General features: G+C 45.0%; 1 protein-coding gene across 3 annotated transcripts in view; it reads left to right on the forward strand.

The window, feature by feature from the left end:
- Positions 1-14,651: 14,651 nt before the first annotated feature.
- The window catches only part of Fnip2 (folliculin interacting protein 2), a 136,223-nt gene continuing 135,022 nt past the window's right edge, over positions 14,652-15,852 (forward strand). For all 3 annotated transcript variants that reach the window (XM_087200304.1, XM_087200305.1, XM_087200306.1), the window contains exon 1: positions 14,652-14,876. In XM_087200304.1, the coding sequence (XP_087056430.1) occupies positions 14,797-14,876 (80 nt within the window). In that variant the 5' untranslated portion in view covers positions 14,652-14,796. The remainder of the gene's footprint in view (positions 14,877-15,852) is intronic.

Consider the following 15,852-nt stretch of genomic DNA (forward strand, 5'->3'; position numbering starts at 1 on the left):
CATTGAAAGTTTATTCATGAGAATGAGCCAAGGTGAGGACAGAATTTCAGATATAGAGGATAGGATGGCAATTAGTGACCAGGAAAAGAAAAATTTCTTTAAAATAGTAAGGAACCACAAAAAATCAATCCAGCAGCTGCTAGACAATGCAAAGAAGAATAACATAAGACTGATTGGAGTCAGTGAAGAAACAGGAGAGAGTGCAGATGACATAAAAAACTGTTCACAGAAGTGATGGCAGAAAACTTCCCAAGCAGGGGAAAAGAACTTGATATACAGATAAGGGAGGCATATAGGACTACAACTAGCCTTGATTTAAAAAAGAAAAATCTACACATAGGCATATAACAGTTAAGATTCTAGAAACCAAAAAAGAACAAAATTCTGTTACAGGAATCTCGGAAAGAAATGCTCAAAGACACAGAACTCAGGTAAAACAAATAAGATTTACTTGCAAGCCAGGGAGACCGCCAGAAACTGGTCTGGTCAAAGTCCGCCCCCTCTTTTGTTAGTCTCTTCTCTTTATGCTTTTGTTAGTCAGTATCTCCTTCCTTGTGGTCTTTGATGTGTAAATACAATTCTGGTCCTACCTACAAGTCACAGACACAGATAGGCACATATACATTGTAAATTCACTTAGGCATTTGCAACTTTGTTAGGTTAAAATGCTATCTATAATTAAATTACTGATTAACACCTTAAACATCAAGAGCAAGAGAAAAAAGCAAATCTTAAAGGAATACACTACTTACTTTGCTTCTACAGTTACCTTCATAGTCAATCTACTAAGCTACTTAAAACTTTTTCTATCAATGTGATTTACTGGAAGCTTCAGGTCTATGTGTACTTTTGCTAGCAAGGCATGGTAATTGTTTTTTTGTTTGGACACCTGGCCCAATTCAAGTGGGGGGTTGTGGTTAAGAAATGCTGCAGGCATTTCCTTATCTAGGGATGGTGCTATTGCCTGTAGTCATTTACATATTCCTTAACAATTCTACAAGCAGTTAGAGAAAAGAAACAAATCACATACAAAGGAAAGCCCATCAGAATCACAGCAGACTTCTCAAAGCAAACCCTCAAGGCAAGAAGAGCTTGGAGAGAAGTATTTCAAGCACTAAAGGAAAACAACTCGCAACCCGGATTGATGTACCCTGCAAAACTATCTTTCAAAATTGATGGAGAATGGGCCGGGGATTTAGCTCAGTGGTTCCAGTGTCTTCCTGGCAAGCGCAAGGTCCCAAGTTCGATCCTTGGTACCAAAAAACAAAAACAAAATTGATGGAGAAATAAGATACCTTCATGACAAAAAGCACCTGAGGAACTTCATAAATACCAAACAAGCACTCCAAATATTTTAAACAATATCCTAGGAAAAGACAATGAGGATCACAACCCCAGGAAGCCCAGGAGAATGAATCCATCAGGCATGACAAGAAATTAAACGCAGAGGGGGAGAATCCAACAAAAAGAAAAGTCATGACAAGGATAAGTCAATACGTATCAGTTATAACCATAAATGTTAGTGGTCTCAATTCACCAATTAAAAGAAACAGACTGGCAGAATGGGTGAAGAAGCAAGATCCAACAATATGCTGCATACAAGAAACACAATTCATAAAGAAACTCATAGACTGAAAGTTAAAGGGCGGAAAGCAATACTCCATGTGACAGGAACCCCAAAGAAAGCAGGAGTAGCTATCCTCTTTGCAGACCAAGTGGATTTCAAACCAACACTGATCAAGAGAAACAAAGAAGGACACTACATCCTTGTAAAGGGAAGAATCCAAGAGGAAGAGATGACAATCATTAATATATATGCCCCAAACACTAGTGTGCCAAACTATATAAAACAAATTCTAATGGACATGAAAAATCATATAAGCACTAATACAATAGTAGTGGGGGACCTCAATACCCCACTGTCACAGATAAACTAGTCAAAAAAATAATGAAATACTAGAACTCAATCAAACTCTTGAACAAATGAACTTAACAGGTGTTTATAGAGAGTTCCACCCCACAAAATCAGAATACACTTTGTTTTCAGCCACACATGGGTCATTCTCTAAAATAGACCACATACATGCTCATAGAACATGTTTAAGTAAGTGCAAAGGAATTGAAGTTATCCCCTGTATGTTATCAGACCATAGTGCAATGAAATTGGAGATCAATAGCAAAAGAAACCACAAGAATTTCATAAACATGGAAATTGAACAACACACTTCTGAATAACCAATGGGTCACAGAGGAAATTAAAGAAGAAATCAGATAGTTCCTGCAATTAAATGACAAGGCCAACACAACATATTGGAATCTATGGGACACAATGAAAGCAGTCTTATGAGGGAAATTCATAGCAGGGAATACTCACATTAGGAAAACAGAGTGAGCTCAATTATATAACCTGATGCTGAACCTCAGGCTTGTAGAAAAAGAAGAGCAGGACAGGGCCAGGGATTTAGCTCAGTGGTTCTGGCACCTGCCTCACAAGTGCAAGGTCCAGAGTTTGATTCCCAGTACCAAAAAAAAAAGAGCAGGACAAACCCAAAGCTCATACAAGGGAGAAAATTATAAAAATTAGAACAGAAATCAATCCAATGGAGACTAAGAGAACAATACAAAAAAAAATCAATGAAGCCAAGAGTTGGTTCTTTGAGAGAAAAAACAAAATTGACAAACCCTTAGCCAACCTCATCAAAAAAAGGAAAGAAAAAATCCAAATCCATGCAATTAGGAATGAAAAGGGTGAAATTACAACAGACCCAGCAGAAATCCAGAGGATCATCAATGTGCACTTCGAGAACCAATACGCCAATAAGATGGAAAATAACAAAAGAAATGGACAGATTCCTAGATATGTGTGAATTACCAAAGATGAACGAAGATGACCTAAAAATTCTAAATGCCCCAATATCAATGAAATTGAAAACATAATTAAAAACTTACTGACCAAGAAAAGCCTTGGTCCTGATGGCTTCACCACTGAATTCTACAAGACCCTTAGAGAGGAACTACTGCCACTACTGTTTAAACTCTTCAATGAAATTGAAAGGAAAGCGATACTCCTGAATTCGTTCCTGGAAGCAAGCATCACCTTGATCCCCAAAGCAGAGAAAGACCCAACTGAAAAAGAGAACTAGAGGCCAATCTCACTAATGAACATAGATGCAAAAATCCTTACTAAGATACTGGCAAACAGAATGCAGAAGATCATCAAGAAGATCATACACCCTGACCAAGTGGGATTCATACCAGGGATATAGGGATGGTTCAACATACACAAATCAGTAAATCTAATACACTATATTAATAGAGCCAAGGATGAAAAATATATGATCATCTCAATAGATGCAGAAAAAGCATTTGACAAAATCCAACATGCATTTATGATAAAAAAAAAAAACTCTCCAAAAAGGGCCAGGGATTTAGCTCAGTGGTTCCAGTGCCTGCTTCACAAGTACAAGGTCCTGAGTTTGATCTCTGGTACAAAAAAAAAAAACTCTCCAAAATATTGGAATAGACAGTCTCTGCCTCAATCTGAAAAAAGCCATCTATGAAAAGCCAACAGCCAAGGGCCTGGGATTTAGCTCAGTGGTTCTGGCACCTGCCTCAAAAGGACAAGGTCCCGAGTTTGACCCCTGGTACCAAAAAAAAAAAAAAAAAGAAAGAAAGAAAAGGAAAAACCAATAGCCAATATCATACCAAATGGTCACAAACTGAAATCCTTCACACTAAAATCAGGAACAAGACAAGGATGTCCATTATCACCACTCTTGTTCAATGTAGTTCTGGAAACATTAGCCACGGCAATTAGACAAGAGAAAGAAATAAAAGGAATAAAGACAGGAAACAAAGAATTCAAATTGTCATTATTTGCAGATAACATGTTACTCTATATAGAAGACCCTAAGAACTCCACCAAAAGTCTTCTAGACTTAATAACCAAATTCGATAGAGTAGCTGGATACAAGGTCAACACACAAAAATCAATAGCTTTTCTGTACACGAATAACAGACTCACTGAGAGAGAAATGGGGGAACAATTCCTTTCACAATAGCATCCAAAAAACTGAAATACCTAGGAATCAACCTAACAAAAGAAATCAAAGATCTGTACTTTGAAAACTATAGCACTCTGAAAAGAGAGATTGAAGTCAATATCAGAAAATGGAATGGACCAGGGATTTAGCTCAGTGATTCCACCACCTGCCTTGCAAGAGCATGGTCCCGAGTTCGATCTCCCATACCAAAAAAAACAAAAAACAAAAAAAAAAAACCCCAGAAAATGGAAAGACATCCCTTGCTCCTGGGTAGGAAGAATCAACATAGTGAAAATGGCCATACTTCCAAAACTGCTATATAGATTCAGTGTAATCCCAATTGAAATCCCAGCAGCATACTTTACAGACCTGGAGAAAACAATCCAAAAATTCATTTGGAACAAGAAGAGACCTAGAATAGCCAAAGCAATACTAAAAAAGCAATAAAAGACAAGGTAGAGGTATCACAACCCTCAACTTGAAACTATACTACAAAGCTACTGTGATAAAAACAGCATTGGGGCCGGGGATTTACCTCAGTGGTTCTGCCGCCTGCCTCACAAGTGTGAGGTCCCTAGTTCCATTCCCGGTACCACTCCCCGCAAAAAATAACAAAACAGCATGGTACTGGCAAAGAAACAGACCTGAGGACCAGTGGAACAGATTAGAAGATGCAGAAACAACTCGAGACACACTCAGTCACCTAATTTTTGACAAAGGAGCCAAACACCTTCACTGGAGGAAAGATAGCCTCTTTAATAAATGGTGCTGGAAAAATTGGGTTTCAATTTGCCAAAGACTTAAAACTAAACTTATATCTCTCACCGTGCACTAAACTAAAATCAAAATGGATTAAAGATCTAAATAAAAACAAATGCTGGAGGCTGGGGATTTAGCTCAGTGGTTCTGCCACCTGCCTCAAAAGCCCAAGGTCCGGAGTTTGATCTTCAGTACCAAAAAAAAAAGAAAAAAAAAAAATCAGACCTCCCAAATTTAAAGACCCAATCCAAAAATGGGCATCTGAAATGAACAGACATTTCTCAGACAAAAAAGTAGAAATAGCACATAAACATATGAAAAAATGTTCAGCATCACTGGTCATTTGAGAGATGCAAATGGAAACAACACTGAGATTCCACCTCACCCCAGAAAGAATGGCTGCTATCATGAAATCAACCAATAACAAATGCTGGCGGGGCTGTGGGGAAAGAGGAACCCTGCTCCACTGTTGGTGGGAGTGCAGACTGGTGCAACCACTGTGGAAATCAGTATGGAGATACCTCAAAGAACTAGGACTGGAAGTCCCATTTGACTCCACTATTCCACTGCTGGGTATCTTCCCCAAAGAATTAAAAGAATCACACCAGAGTGATATATGTGCACCCATGTTCATAGCAGCACAGTTTGTAATAGCTAAAGCTTGGAAACAGCCCAAATGCCCATCAACTGGAGACTGGGTAAAGAAAATGTAGGTTATTTTTTTTTTAATAAGATGGAGTGCTACTCAGCCATAAAGAAGAAGAAATTAGAGACATTTATAGCTAAGTGGATGCACATTGAGCCCATACTCTTAAGTGAAATAAATAGGATAAACGTGTAAATACCAAATAGTTTCTCTAGTGTGAGAAATAATATGTAAATAAGGACTAAAAGGCATAATAGATGATATGAAATAGGAAGAAAAGATGCAAAGGGGAAGGGGAAGTGGGAAGGGTAGGGGAAAAGAAAGAAGGGAATGGAATTAGTATGAGAAAAAGAAAAAATGGAAACAAAGTCTTTGTAGATAGGGAGGGGTGGAGGGGTTGAAGGGAGGGCAGGGGAAGGGGAAAAAATAGAACCCAGATGAATTATGTAAATGTGCACATTTTCAATGGTGAATGTCATTATATTGTATACCTTAAATGTACCAATAAAATTAATTTATGTTTTGTTTTTGTTTTTTGGTACTGGGGATGGAACTTGGGACCTTGTGCTTGCGAGGCACATGGTGGAACCACTGACCTAAATCCCCGGCCCATTAAAATTAATTTTTAAAAGTATTTTTTAAAAAAAGTGCTGTGGATGTGGCTCCAGGTGAAGGCTGTGGATTCAATTCCTACTATGACACACACACACACACCAAAAAGTAAAAGAAGGGGAATCCTACCTACACACACACACACACACCAACTCTCCTTGGCTAGGTGTGTGGTTTTTGCTGCTGGTGCCGTCACCTGTGAATGTCAGGTGCCAGATTTATTTAGTCTTTGAATATGTTCCCTGTGTTGGTCAGCTTTTCTGTTGCTGGGTCAAAATTCCTGATATGAGAAGAGGTTTACTTTGGTCATGCTTTCAGAGGGTTCAGTCCATGGTTGGCTGGCTCCAAGGCAGAAATAGCATGGCAGAGGGGTCTGGGGCAAGAAAGATGCTCAGCTCCTGGCAGCGAGAAGGCAGGAAGAGAGGAGAGTTGCTGGGGACAAGAATACACCCTTCTAATGAGAAAAGAAAAACATGGAAACAAAGTCTATGTAAGTAGGGAAGGGTGGAGGGGTGAAGGGAGGGCAGGGAATGGGGAAAAAATAAGAACCAAGATGCATCATGTAAAGGTACAAGTTCCCAATGATGAATGTAACTGTATTGTATACTTAAAATGTACCAATAAAAGAATTTAAGGAGAAAGAATAGAATACACCTTCTAGGTGGAGCCCCTAGACCCCACTTCCAAACCAGCCCCATCTCCTACCAATGCATTCAGCTACAAACTCATGAATGGTTGAGTCCACTGATGAGTAGAGCATGCCCATGATCAAATCATCTTCCAAAAGCCCCACCTCATCTAAACCCTAACAGCAACTTTCCAGGGAGCTTCCAGGTTGTTGGCCTTTAACTGGGGTTGCATCATCACTCCATCCCATTCTGAGGCTTCCCACACCCTGGACCGAGCAGCTCCTGGTTTCTGTGGCTCTCTGGGGGTATAGACAACCATGTGGTCATCGACCCTTTGCTCCGATAAACCAATTTAATCCCTTGTGTGTATGCTCCACCTCACACTGAGTGACATCTCCAGCCCTTTTTATTTTCAGACAAAGTCTCACTAAGTTGCCCAGGATGGATTTGAACTTGTGATCCTCTTGGCTCAACCTCCCAGAGTGATGGACTTATGGGTGAGTGCTGCCATGCCTGCCTCAATTTGTAATTCTTGAACATAAAAAATAAAAGTGCTTGTAAGTGCATTTGACAATGATAGATGGAGCAAGATTGAATTCATTCATTTTATTGATGAAGATTGCTCATTACATGAATGAAACAGGTTTAATATCAATTCATATTTTAATTTTTATAATTGTAAATAATAAGTGACTTTATTTACTTGCATCAGTAGATAAAAATGAGGGGAATACCAGCATTATAATTGTTGGTTACAAAATATATTTTAAAAGTCACCATGTTCTGTCATCAAAAAATTAGCCTGGTGTCCAACATACAAAAATCTCGCTCAGTGTGAGGCCGTCTGAGTGGACGTATCAGGTGGGTAGCTGGTTAGAAGGCTCTGGAAGAGGGGTCGGTATCAGAGCTGAAAGACTGGGGGCCATCGAGTGGCAGGATGGATGTGTGAGCCTAGGGAGAGGGTGAGTATAGACAGACAAGTAGGGAAGAAAGGAGAAGCCTTCAGGGATTTCATATTTTAAAGAATGGCTAGAAGAGGACTCTCTGGAGGAGACAGAGGCAGCAGCCAATGAGGTTGGTTAAAACTAGAGGAGCTCGGTAGCATCTAAACATGCAGGTTTCTGCTGGGGATTCAGCTCAGCAGTGCCGCGCTGTCTCGCAAGCGCAAGGTCCTGTGTTTGATCCCTGGTACAAAAAAAAAAAGAGAGAGAGTAAAAATGCAGGTTTCAGAAAGGAAGGTGTGCCGAGTTGAGCAAAGTCGAAGAAAACAGGGAAATGTTCCTTGATTTCAGTAGCACGGGGTCCCTGGTCGACGGTCTGAGCGGCTGAGTGGCTTGAGTCCGCTGCAAACACCGGGAGGACCCACCTGCAGGGGCCTGACTCACAGCATCGCATCAGTGGGTCCAATTTCATTTTATTTTATTTATTTTTTAATTTTTAATTTTTTTGTGGTACCAGGGATTGAACTCGGGACCTCGAGGTTGTGAGGGAGGCAGCGGAACCACTGAGCTAAATGCCTGGCCCTCCAACTTTAGATTTTGCAGGTTATTTTTTTTCCTGAAAGTTTCCATTGATAAGAACAGCTATTTCATGACTTTTGTTCTTTCTTAGATCCTTATGTTTTTCAAAAAGGAAATTAAATTCCCTTTTAAAAAAATACAGTGAAACTCATTCTATCTTGTAATTACCACATGTTGACCCTGTCATAGCTTATAAATTAATTATATTTATCTTAGTGATCTTGATTTCCTTTAGCGTTAAGCATTTTGCAATACTATTACCCTAGAAATTATTTTGACATTACTCAACTATTCCTATATTGGAAAGGACAGAAATAGTAAGATGTAGAATTTAAAATCTCGTAAAAGGTTGATTCAACAGTGAAATAAATCATCAGGATTAGTTTATCCTTATCTTATTGTAATGCCCCAAATACTGCATCATCTTTTAAGAGGATATGAAAATATCTGGAAACATCCCACATTTCCCTGAAAATAAGACCAACCCGGAAAATAAGTCCTAGCTGGTTGTTACCATGGTGATGGCCAGGATCATGCAGAAGATTAAATCTCACTATTCCCTTGCTCAGTGGCTGCTCTGTAAGGCAGGTGAGCGAGGATAGGCTGCTTGGGGCTGGCATTTCTTTTTCGTGTGTACCAGAGATCGAACTCAGGACCTTGTCCTTGCAAGGCAGGTGAGGCACCACTGAGCTAAATCCCTGGCCTGGCAGTTCTGATCTCTAGTTTTCAAGGCTGATTGTTTTCTGTTTGGGTCTTATTTTGGGGGGAACATGGTCTTCGTATTGTTTGTTGCTAAAGCTTTTATTAATCACTGGTGACAATTCAGAACTTCTCATTGTCTTCCCATAATGGCAGAGAGAGGAAAACTGATAGAGTGAAACATTTTGTATTAGAACAATCAGGAGACAAACGCAGTCAGGCAGAACTCTGGATTTTAATGGTAATGGTGAACTTTCTTACACAGGGAAATCTGGATTGTGAGTTGTTAGATGAGGATGTCCTAAACAATTTTTTTGAACTTAAAAATTGATGACTTGATAATATATATTTAAGGATAAAAAGGAACTATGGTATTTTCATCTGGTTAGTCATTTAATGGAATAACTTCCTTGTTAAATTTTTTTTTGGTACCTGGGATCAAACTCAGGACCTTGCACTCTCAAGGCAGGTGGATGCACCACTGAGCTAAATCCCTGGCCCCATTGTTAAATATTTTGCAACAAGGATAGGATTAGTGTGATTAGTCTACCATCTTTGTTTGTCTGTTTTTTTCGGTTTTTTGGCAACAGGGATCAAACTTGGGACCTTGAGCTTTCAAGGCAGGCAGTGGAACCACTGAGCTAAATCCCAGGCCTTGTTTTGTTTGTTTGTTTGTTTATTTTTTGGTACCGGGGATGGAACTCCGGTCCTTGCTTGGGACCTTGCGCTTGCCCAGCAGGCAGTGAAACACCTGAGCTAAATCCCTGGCCCTTTGTTTGTTTGTTTTTTTGAAACAGGGTCCCCCTGTGTAGTTCAGGCTAGCCTTGAACTTGCTGCAATTCTCCTCCTGCCTCAGCCTCTTGAGTGCTGGGATGATAGGCATGCACCAACACATTCAGCTAGGCTAACATCTTTTATGATGTTGTGCATGAAATATACTTCATTTAGTTTGCAAAGCAACAAATGATAAAAGCAGGTGAATATACAAAGGTGAATGGAAGGAAATATTTGAAGTAGAGATGAAAAATTCAGTGATTTGCTAGTTCTAATTGGTGTTTATACATTTAAAAAATAAAAATGTTTTGCAGCTAAATAGAAATTTTTGGGCTATCATCTCTTCATCAAAATAATGAGTCATCAAAATTGTCAAAAACTTTACTTTCTGCTTATTCAAGTGTAAAACAGAGCAAAAATAATGATAAGTTACAAGGGTTAGGTATATTTCAAAGCTGTGACCAACAGTGGCAAGATGATTGTATTCCCGGTTCGTCTCTATTGATGAGTAGTTGTATTCCAAGGATCTTGCCCATTTGTGGTTAGCTATTCCTTCAAATGTAGGAAAACACAGAATAACAACCTGGGTTTTCTGTGTTTCAATTAAAACTTATTAAAAAAAATTTTCAGTATTTTTTTATTCTTGCTTCTATAAATGACTTGCAAAATGACATAAAAACGTGAAAACAGGGGCCAAGGATTTATTTAGCTCAGTGGTTCCACTGCCTGCCTCACAACCGCAAGGTCCTGAGTTCAATCCCTGATATCAAAAAAAAACAAAAACAAAAAAACTATGAAAACAGGGCTGAGGATGCAGCTCAGTTGTAGAGCTTTTGGTCACCAGGCATGGTAGCTGGGTTCGACCCCCAGCACCACTGAAAGTGAGGAAAGAAGCTAGCAGAGCAGGAACGCGGAGAGGAGAAGGGGTTTCTCAGCACACTGAGAGCCAACTGGACGGGGCTGTGTTCATCACAGACAAGCAAGGGAGGAGCTGAACCAGGAGCCTCTCTTGGCTTAGACAGTGACAATCTTACTTCAGCTATGGGGAGCATCTGCCCGGAGCAGACCGGGCCAGCGAGCGTCAGCGGGAGCCTCGGGCTCCCTCCTGCACCTGTTTGCCTCCTCCTTCCTGTCACACCTGCAGGTTGTTCATCACAGTTGCAGTGTTGTATCCAGACATACCACAGCCAAGGCGAAACAACAAAAACCTACATCTCCTCAGAGTGAGGGCAGCTGGGCATGACGAGCACACCTGTAATCCCAGCACTCTGGGAGGCTGAGGCAGGGCAATCGCAAATTCCAGCTCATCCTGGCAACTTAGCAAGACTCTGTGTCAAAATAAAAAGAAAAACTAGGGGCCAGGGATCTAGCTCAGTGGTTTCGCCGCCTGCTGCGCAAGCGCAAGGACCCAAAGTTCGATCCTTGGTACCCCCCCCCCAAAAAAACCCCAAAACTAAAAAGAGGTGGGGGTGTGGCTCAGAGCAAAGAAAAAAAGGAGTGAGGAAACTTTTTCTCCAGTTACTCCTCCTCTCCAGCTCCTTTCCTGCTTGGCTCCTCTGTGAGGCGGGAGGGGGCGTACGAGGTCGGGTGTGGACCAGTATCCATGACAGCCCCCTTGCAGGGTCAGACTGAGGCAGCTCACAGGTGCACGCACACTCACTGAGAACGGGCACCGGACTCAGCCCTGCGCTCCTTTTGTGTTGTTCTGTCCCCTGCTCCTCTGACAGGTGCACACAGAGCCACGCTGCCAGGCCCGTGATGCGCCTCGGGGCCAGGCGGCAACCCAAGGGTGACAGGGAGAAGCCCCGTTCCCGCAGTGGTCTGGGACAGCCGCGAGAGGGAGGATGACACTGACGGGCCGTCTAGAGCAAGCTCACAGAACTCTGTTGGCTGTGGTTTGTGGGGTCGGAGCAAGGGTGAGGGCAGATGTGACCCTGAGGGAGCAAAGGGAGGGGACACTTCAGTTCCTTTTTGTCCCCTAACTGAAGCCTGGAGTTGTCCCTTTATAGTTGTTTGAAGGTATGGCTGGGCAGGCTGTGTGTGTGTGTGTGTGTGTGTGTGTGTGTGTGTGTTTGCAGTACTGAGAAATTGAGAGTTAAATTCAGGGTCTGCACACTGAGCAGCTACATCTCCAGCTCTTTTTTATTTTTATTTATTTTTTGGTACTGGGGATCGAATTGGAACCTTGCGCTCACGAGGCAGGCACGGTGCCAGAGCTTAATCCCCGGCCCTTTAAAAATTTCTTTTGAAGACAGGTTCCTGCTAAATTGCCCAGATTGGGCTCAAACCTGCAATCCTCCTGCCTCAGCCACTCAGAGTACTGGAATTATAGGTTATTATGTTTTAGATCTAAAACATCCCCTCAAAGCCCCCTGTGTTTGGAGGCTGATTGGACCACGGGGACTCTACACTGGTCATTGGATTCGTCCACTGATGAATGCAGCCGTGGACTGTGCTGCTTAGGAAGTGGGGCCTGGCTGGAGGGCTGCACTCTATGTCCCGCCCCGCCCCGCCCCGCCCCGCCCTCCCTTCCTGGCCACCGGGGGTCCAGCAGCTTTTTCTCCACCAGGCCCTGGCCATCATCCTATCTGCTTTGGAGCCAGGTGACAAAGGCGAGACCTGAGCCAAAGCAAACCTTTCCACCTTTAAATTATTGGTGTTGCCTAGTTTATCTCAGCCACAGAAAAGCAACTTTGAAAAACAAAACAAAAAAAAAGAAAAGTAACTTTGTTCTTGGTGTTTTTGAGACAGGGCGCCACTGTTGGAAGCAGGGCCTCTCTCTAGTCCAGGCTGCTCCTGAAATCACTATGTAGCCCCAGGCTGGCCTCAAACTGTGATCCTTCAGCCTTAGCCTCCCAGGTGCTGGGACTACAGGGACTACATCATCACGAGTGGCAGATTAGGATTTTTGTACGGGGGATCGAACTCAGGACCTTGCGCTTGCAAGACAGGTGGCATAAGCACTGAGCTCCATCCCCAGCAGACTATGATGTTTTAATTGCCTCTTTTGTATAATCCTGTATACTTGGATGGGGTTGGAACTGAGACAGTTTTTAGAGTTCAGGAACAGGGCGCCCCTGTCAAATTCTTCAACATTCAATTACAAAAGCTGTGAGGCTAGTAGGGAGAACCTAGGTTTTAGTTTGGAGAATAAGGGCTGTTTCTGACCAATGATGGGTTAAGGGAGGGTGGTGGGTTGCCAACCATAACATGGTCTGGGACTGTCAATGTCCTAATTACAATAGGTGAGGCTAAGCCAGGTGTTGGTTGTACATACCTGTAATCCTAGCTATTGTGCAGGCTGAGGCAGGAAGATCACAAGTTCAAGATCAGCCTGAGCCACTTTGTGAGTTTTTGTCTCAAAATAAAATGAAGGGCTGGAGATGTAGCTCAGTGGTTAGAACACTTGACTGGCACTCTCAATGCCCTGAGTTCAATTCCCAGTACTGAAAAAAGAAAAGATGAAGCATTAGCTGTAGGACACTGATGAATACAAGGACTCCTGGCAGAAAAAGACCCTCAGCAGACAGAGACAGCAAAGTTGCAAATCGGGGTTCTGCATACATTCAGTTGTGGAAAAAGCTGCCTACTCACCAGCATAAACACCTTATGCAACATTTCAACAGTAAAAACCTCAAAGAAAGAAAACCACTGCGTTTCAGTCTCTACTATCTTTTCCTTATCTTTGTGGAATTTCAGCACATTATTATCCACAGATAGTTTCCAGCCAGCCAGAAACCTACATAGTAAAAACTGGAAGTGCAAATTAAAATGAGCCCAATTTTTCACTGACACTGAATGTATGGCCTCCCCTATGCTAGGTGAGTGCACTCCCATTGAGCTACACCTCCAGCTCCACCCCCCACCCCCCATATTTTTGATTACTCATATTTATGGACCTATACTTGCTTTTTGAGTCCTTCTTGGAACAAATCCGAGAGACCCAGGTGAGTCAGAGCTCCCAAGGAAGCCAGGAGAGGTGGGGCTGAGGGCTAACTTTAGCTCTATTACCCATCATCCACAGAACTTGAGGGCCCAGTGTAATAAAGCAGATTAAGAAGTTACTTTGGGTCTGGCCTGGTGGCACACAACTACTCTGGGAGACTGAAGCAGGAGAATTGCAAGTTCTAGTCCAGCCGGGCAACTTGGAGACACCGTCTCAAAAAATGAAAAGGGCTGGAGACGTAGCTCAGTGAGAAGGCCCTGGGTTCAATCTCTGGGACCTGGGAAAAAGAAGGAAGAAAAAGCTACTTCCAATCTGACAATGCCTTTTCACTACCCAGGATGTTTGGATGGCAGCACCACAAAACGCTGAAGTCTCAAGGGGCTAGGGTGGGGCTGGGCAGAGAGTGAACTCAGATGCAACTCAATCTTTCTCCGGAACCAAAGGCTGTTGGCGCTGATAACCTGTTACGTGCCTTGGTTGTTAAATGCGAATTAGGAACCCAATCCCTTGTTGTAAAATAGCTTAGGTTTCTAAATCTGTGCAGTGAATTTCATGTATTTTTTCTATGGGCTTAACATTCCACATGCAATGTTTTCTCGGTGCTGGGAATGAACCCAGGGGCCCACACACGTGAGGCAAGGGGTCAATAAAGCTACTCCCCTTTTAAAGAGACCTTTATTTTGAGACAGGCTCTCGCTAAGTGCCCAGGCTGGGCTCGAACTTGGGATCCTCCTGCTTCGGCCTCCGGAGCAGCGGGAGTCACAGACGTGCGCTACCGCGTGCAGCCACACGCAGCTGTGCATGGAGCCGCGAGGAAGCCGCGGGATCCGAACCCCGGAACCGGCCGGCGTTCTCCCGGGACAAGGCCCGGCTGCCGGCAGACCCGAGAACAAAGCCCGGCCGCTGGCGCAGGGCGGGCCGGACCCCAGGGCGCCCGCCCCTTCGGCCCCGCCCGCCCCGCCTCGGCTCCGCGCGCCCGCGCCCGGGCCCAAGGCCGCCCCGCCCTCGATGCCGCGGGAGGAGCTGTCAGCGCAGGGGCGGCCCGGCGGAGCAACCGAGCGGCGCCCTCCCCGCCGCCCGCGCGATGGCCCCGCCGCCGCGGCCGCCCCCGGCTGCGCGCTGAGCCGCGGCCTCGAGGCCGAGCGGCGGCGGCGGCGGCGCCGGCGCCATGGCCCCGACCCTGCTCCAGCGGCTCTTCAGCAAAAGGGGCGGCGCGGGCGGCGCGGCCCGCGAGCGCGCGGCCTTCAGGTGAGCGGGCGCGGCGCCTTCCGCGCCTCCCGGCCGAGCCCGGGCTCCGTGCGGCCCGCGGCCCGGTGTCGGAGCTTGGCCGGCCCAGCGCGGCGCCCAGAGGCGGGCGGGGCACGGGGCGAGAGCGGCCCCTCCGCCGGCGCTGCCTCGCTGCGGCCCGCGCCGTCCTCCGCGCCGGGCCGGGCGCCGCGTGTCCCGTGCAGGGCGCCGAGCGCGGCCCGAATCCGGCCGCCTGCCCCACACCTGCGGCCCCGGCGGCGGCGCCCGGGTCTCGGCTCGCGCGTTTCGGCCGCCGCCCTCGGGCAGGTGCCGCGGGCCGCACGGAGCCTAAGCAGCTCGGTGCCGGACAAGCCCGGCCTGCGCCGCGGGTCCTCCGGGTTGCGAGCGGAACTTTGGGACGAAGTCGCTTGTTCCCTAGCTTCCTTCACTTAAAACCCACGTGGTCCCCCGCTCTGGTGCTGCGAGAATGGAGTGGCCGTGGGGGGTGTGCGAGGTGGATCGTGGGCTTTCGGCCTCTGCAGTGAGGCTTGTTGCCCGTGGGCCGCCCGAACCCTCGCGGTTGAAGTGGGAATTCTGTGCCTCTCCCTGCTCCGAGCGCTGGGTCGCCACCTGCACCCTCTGAGCGGCACAGTGCTGGGGAGCCAGGTGTGGGATTTCTGCCCGGCTGGATCCAGGGTAGGGACTGAGGAGAGTGGGGTACGCTGTGACCGCTTCCTGCGTCCTCTCCCCGGGCTCACGACCGTTTCCTGCGTCCTTCGGTCTAATTGGGTCTGTTTGGAACGATACAGAAAGATTGTGGCTTAATTAGGGTTTGGCCATTTACCGAACTGATTCCTGCTTGGTGGGAACATTTTCAGTACAGTGGTCTGACATCTCATGGGTGTATAATGAACAAAAAATTGTGCCATGCACTTTTTCTTTCCTCTTGACCTCATTAGGGTTTCTGTAAATTTCTGAGGTGGATGTCTTTGGAGAA

This window comes from Heterocephalus glaber, unplaced genomic scaffold (assembly GCF_053883595.1).
Source record: "Heterocephalus glaber isolate CG9 unplaced genomic scaffold, H.glaber_assembly_v1.0 deba00001737, whole genome shotgun sequence".
Classification (NCBI taxonomy): domain Eukaryota; kingdom Metazoa; phylum Chordata; class Mammalia; order Rodentia; family Bathyergidae; genus Heterocephalus; species Heterocephalus glaber.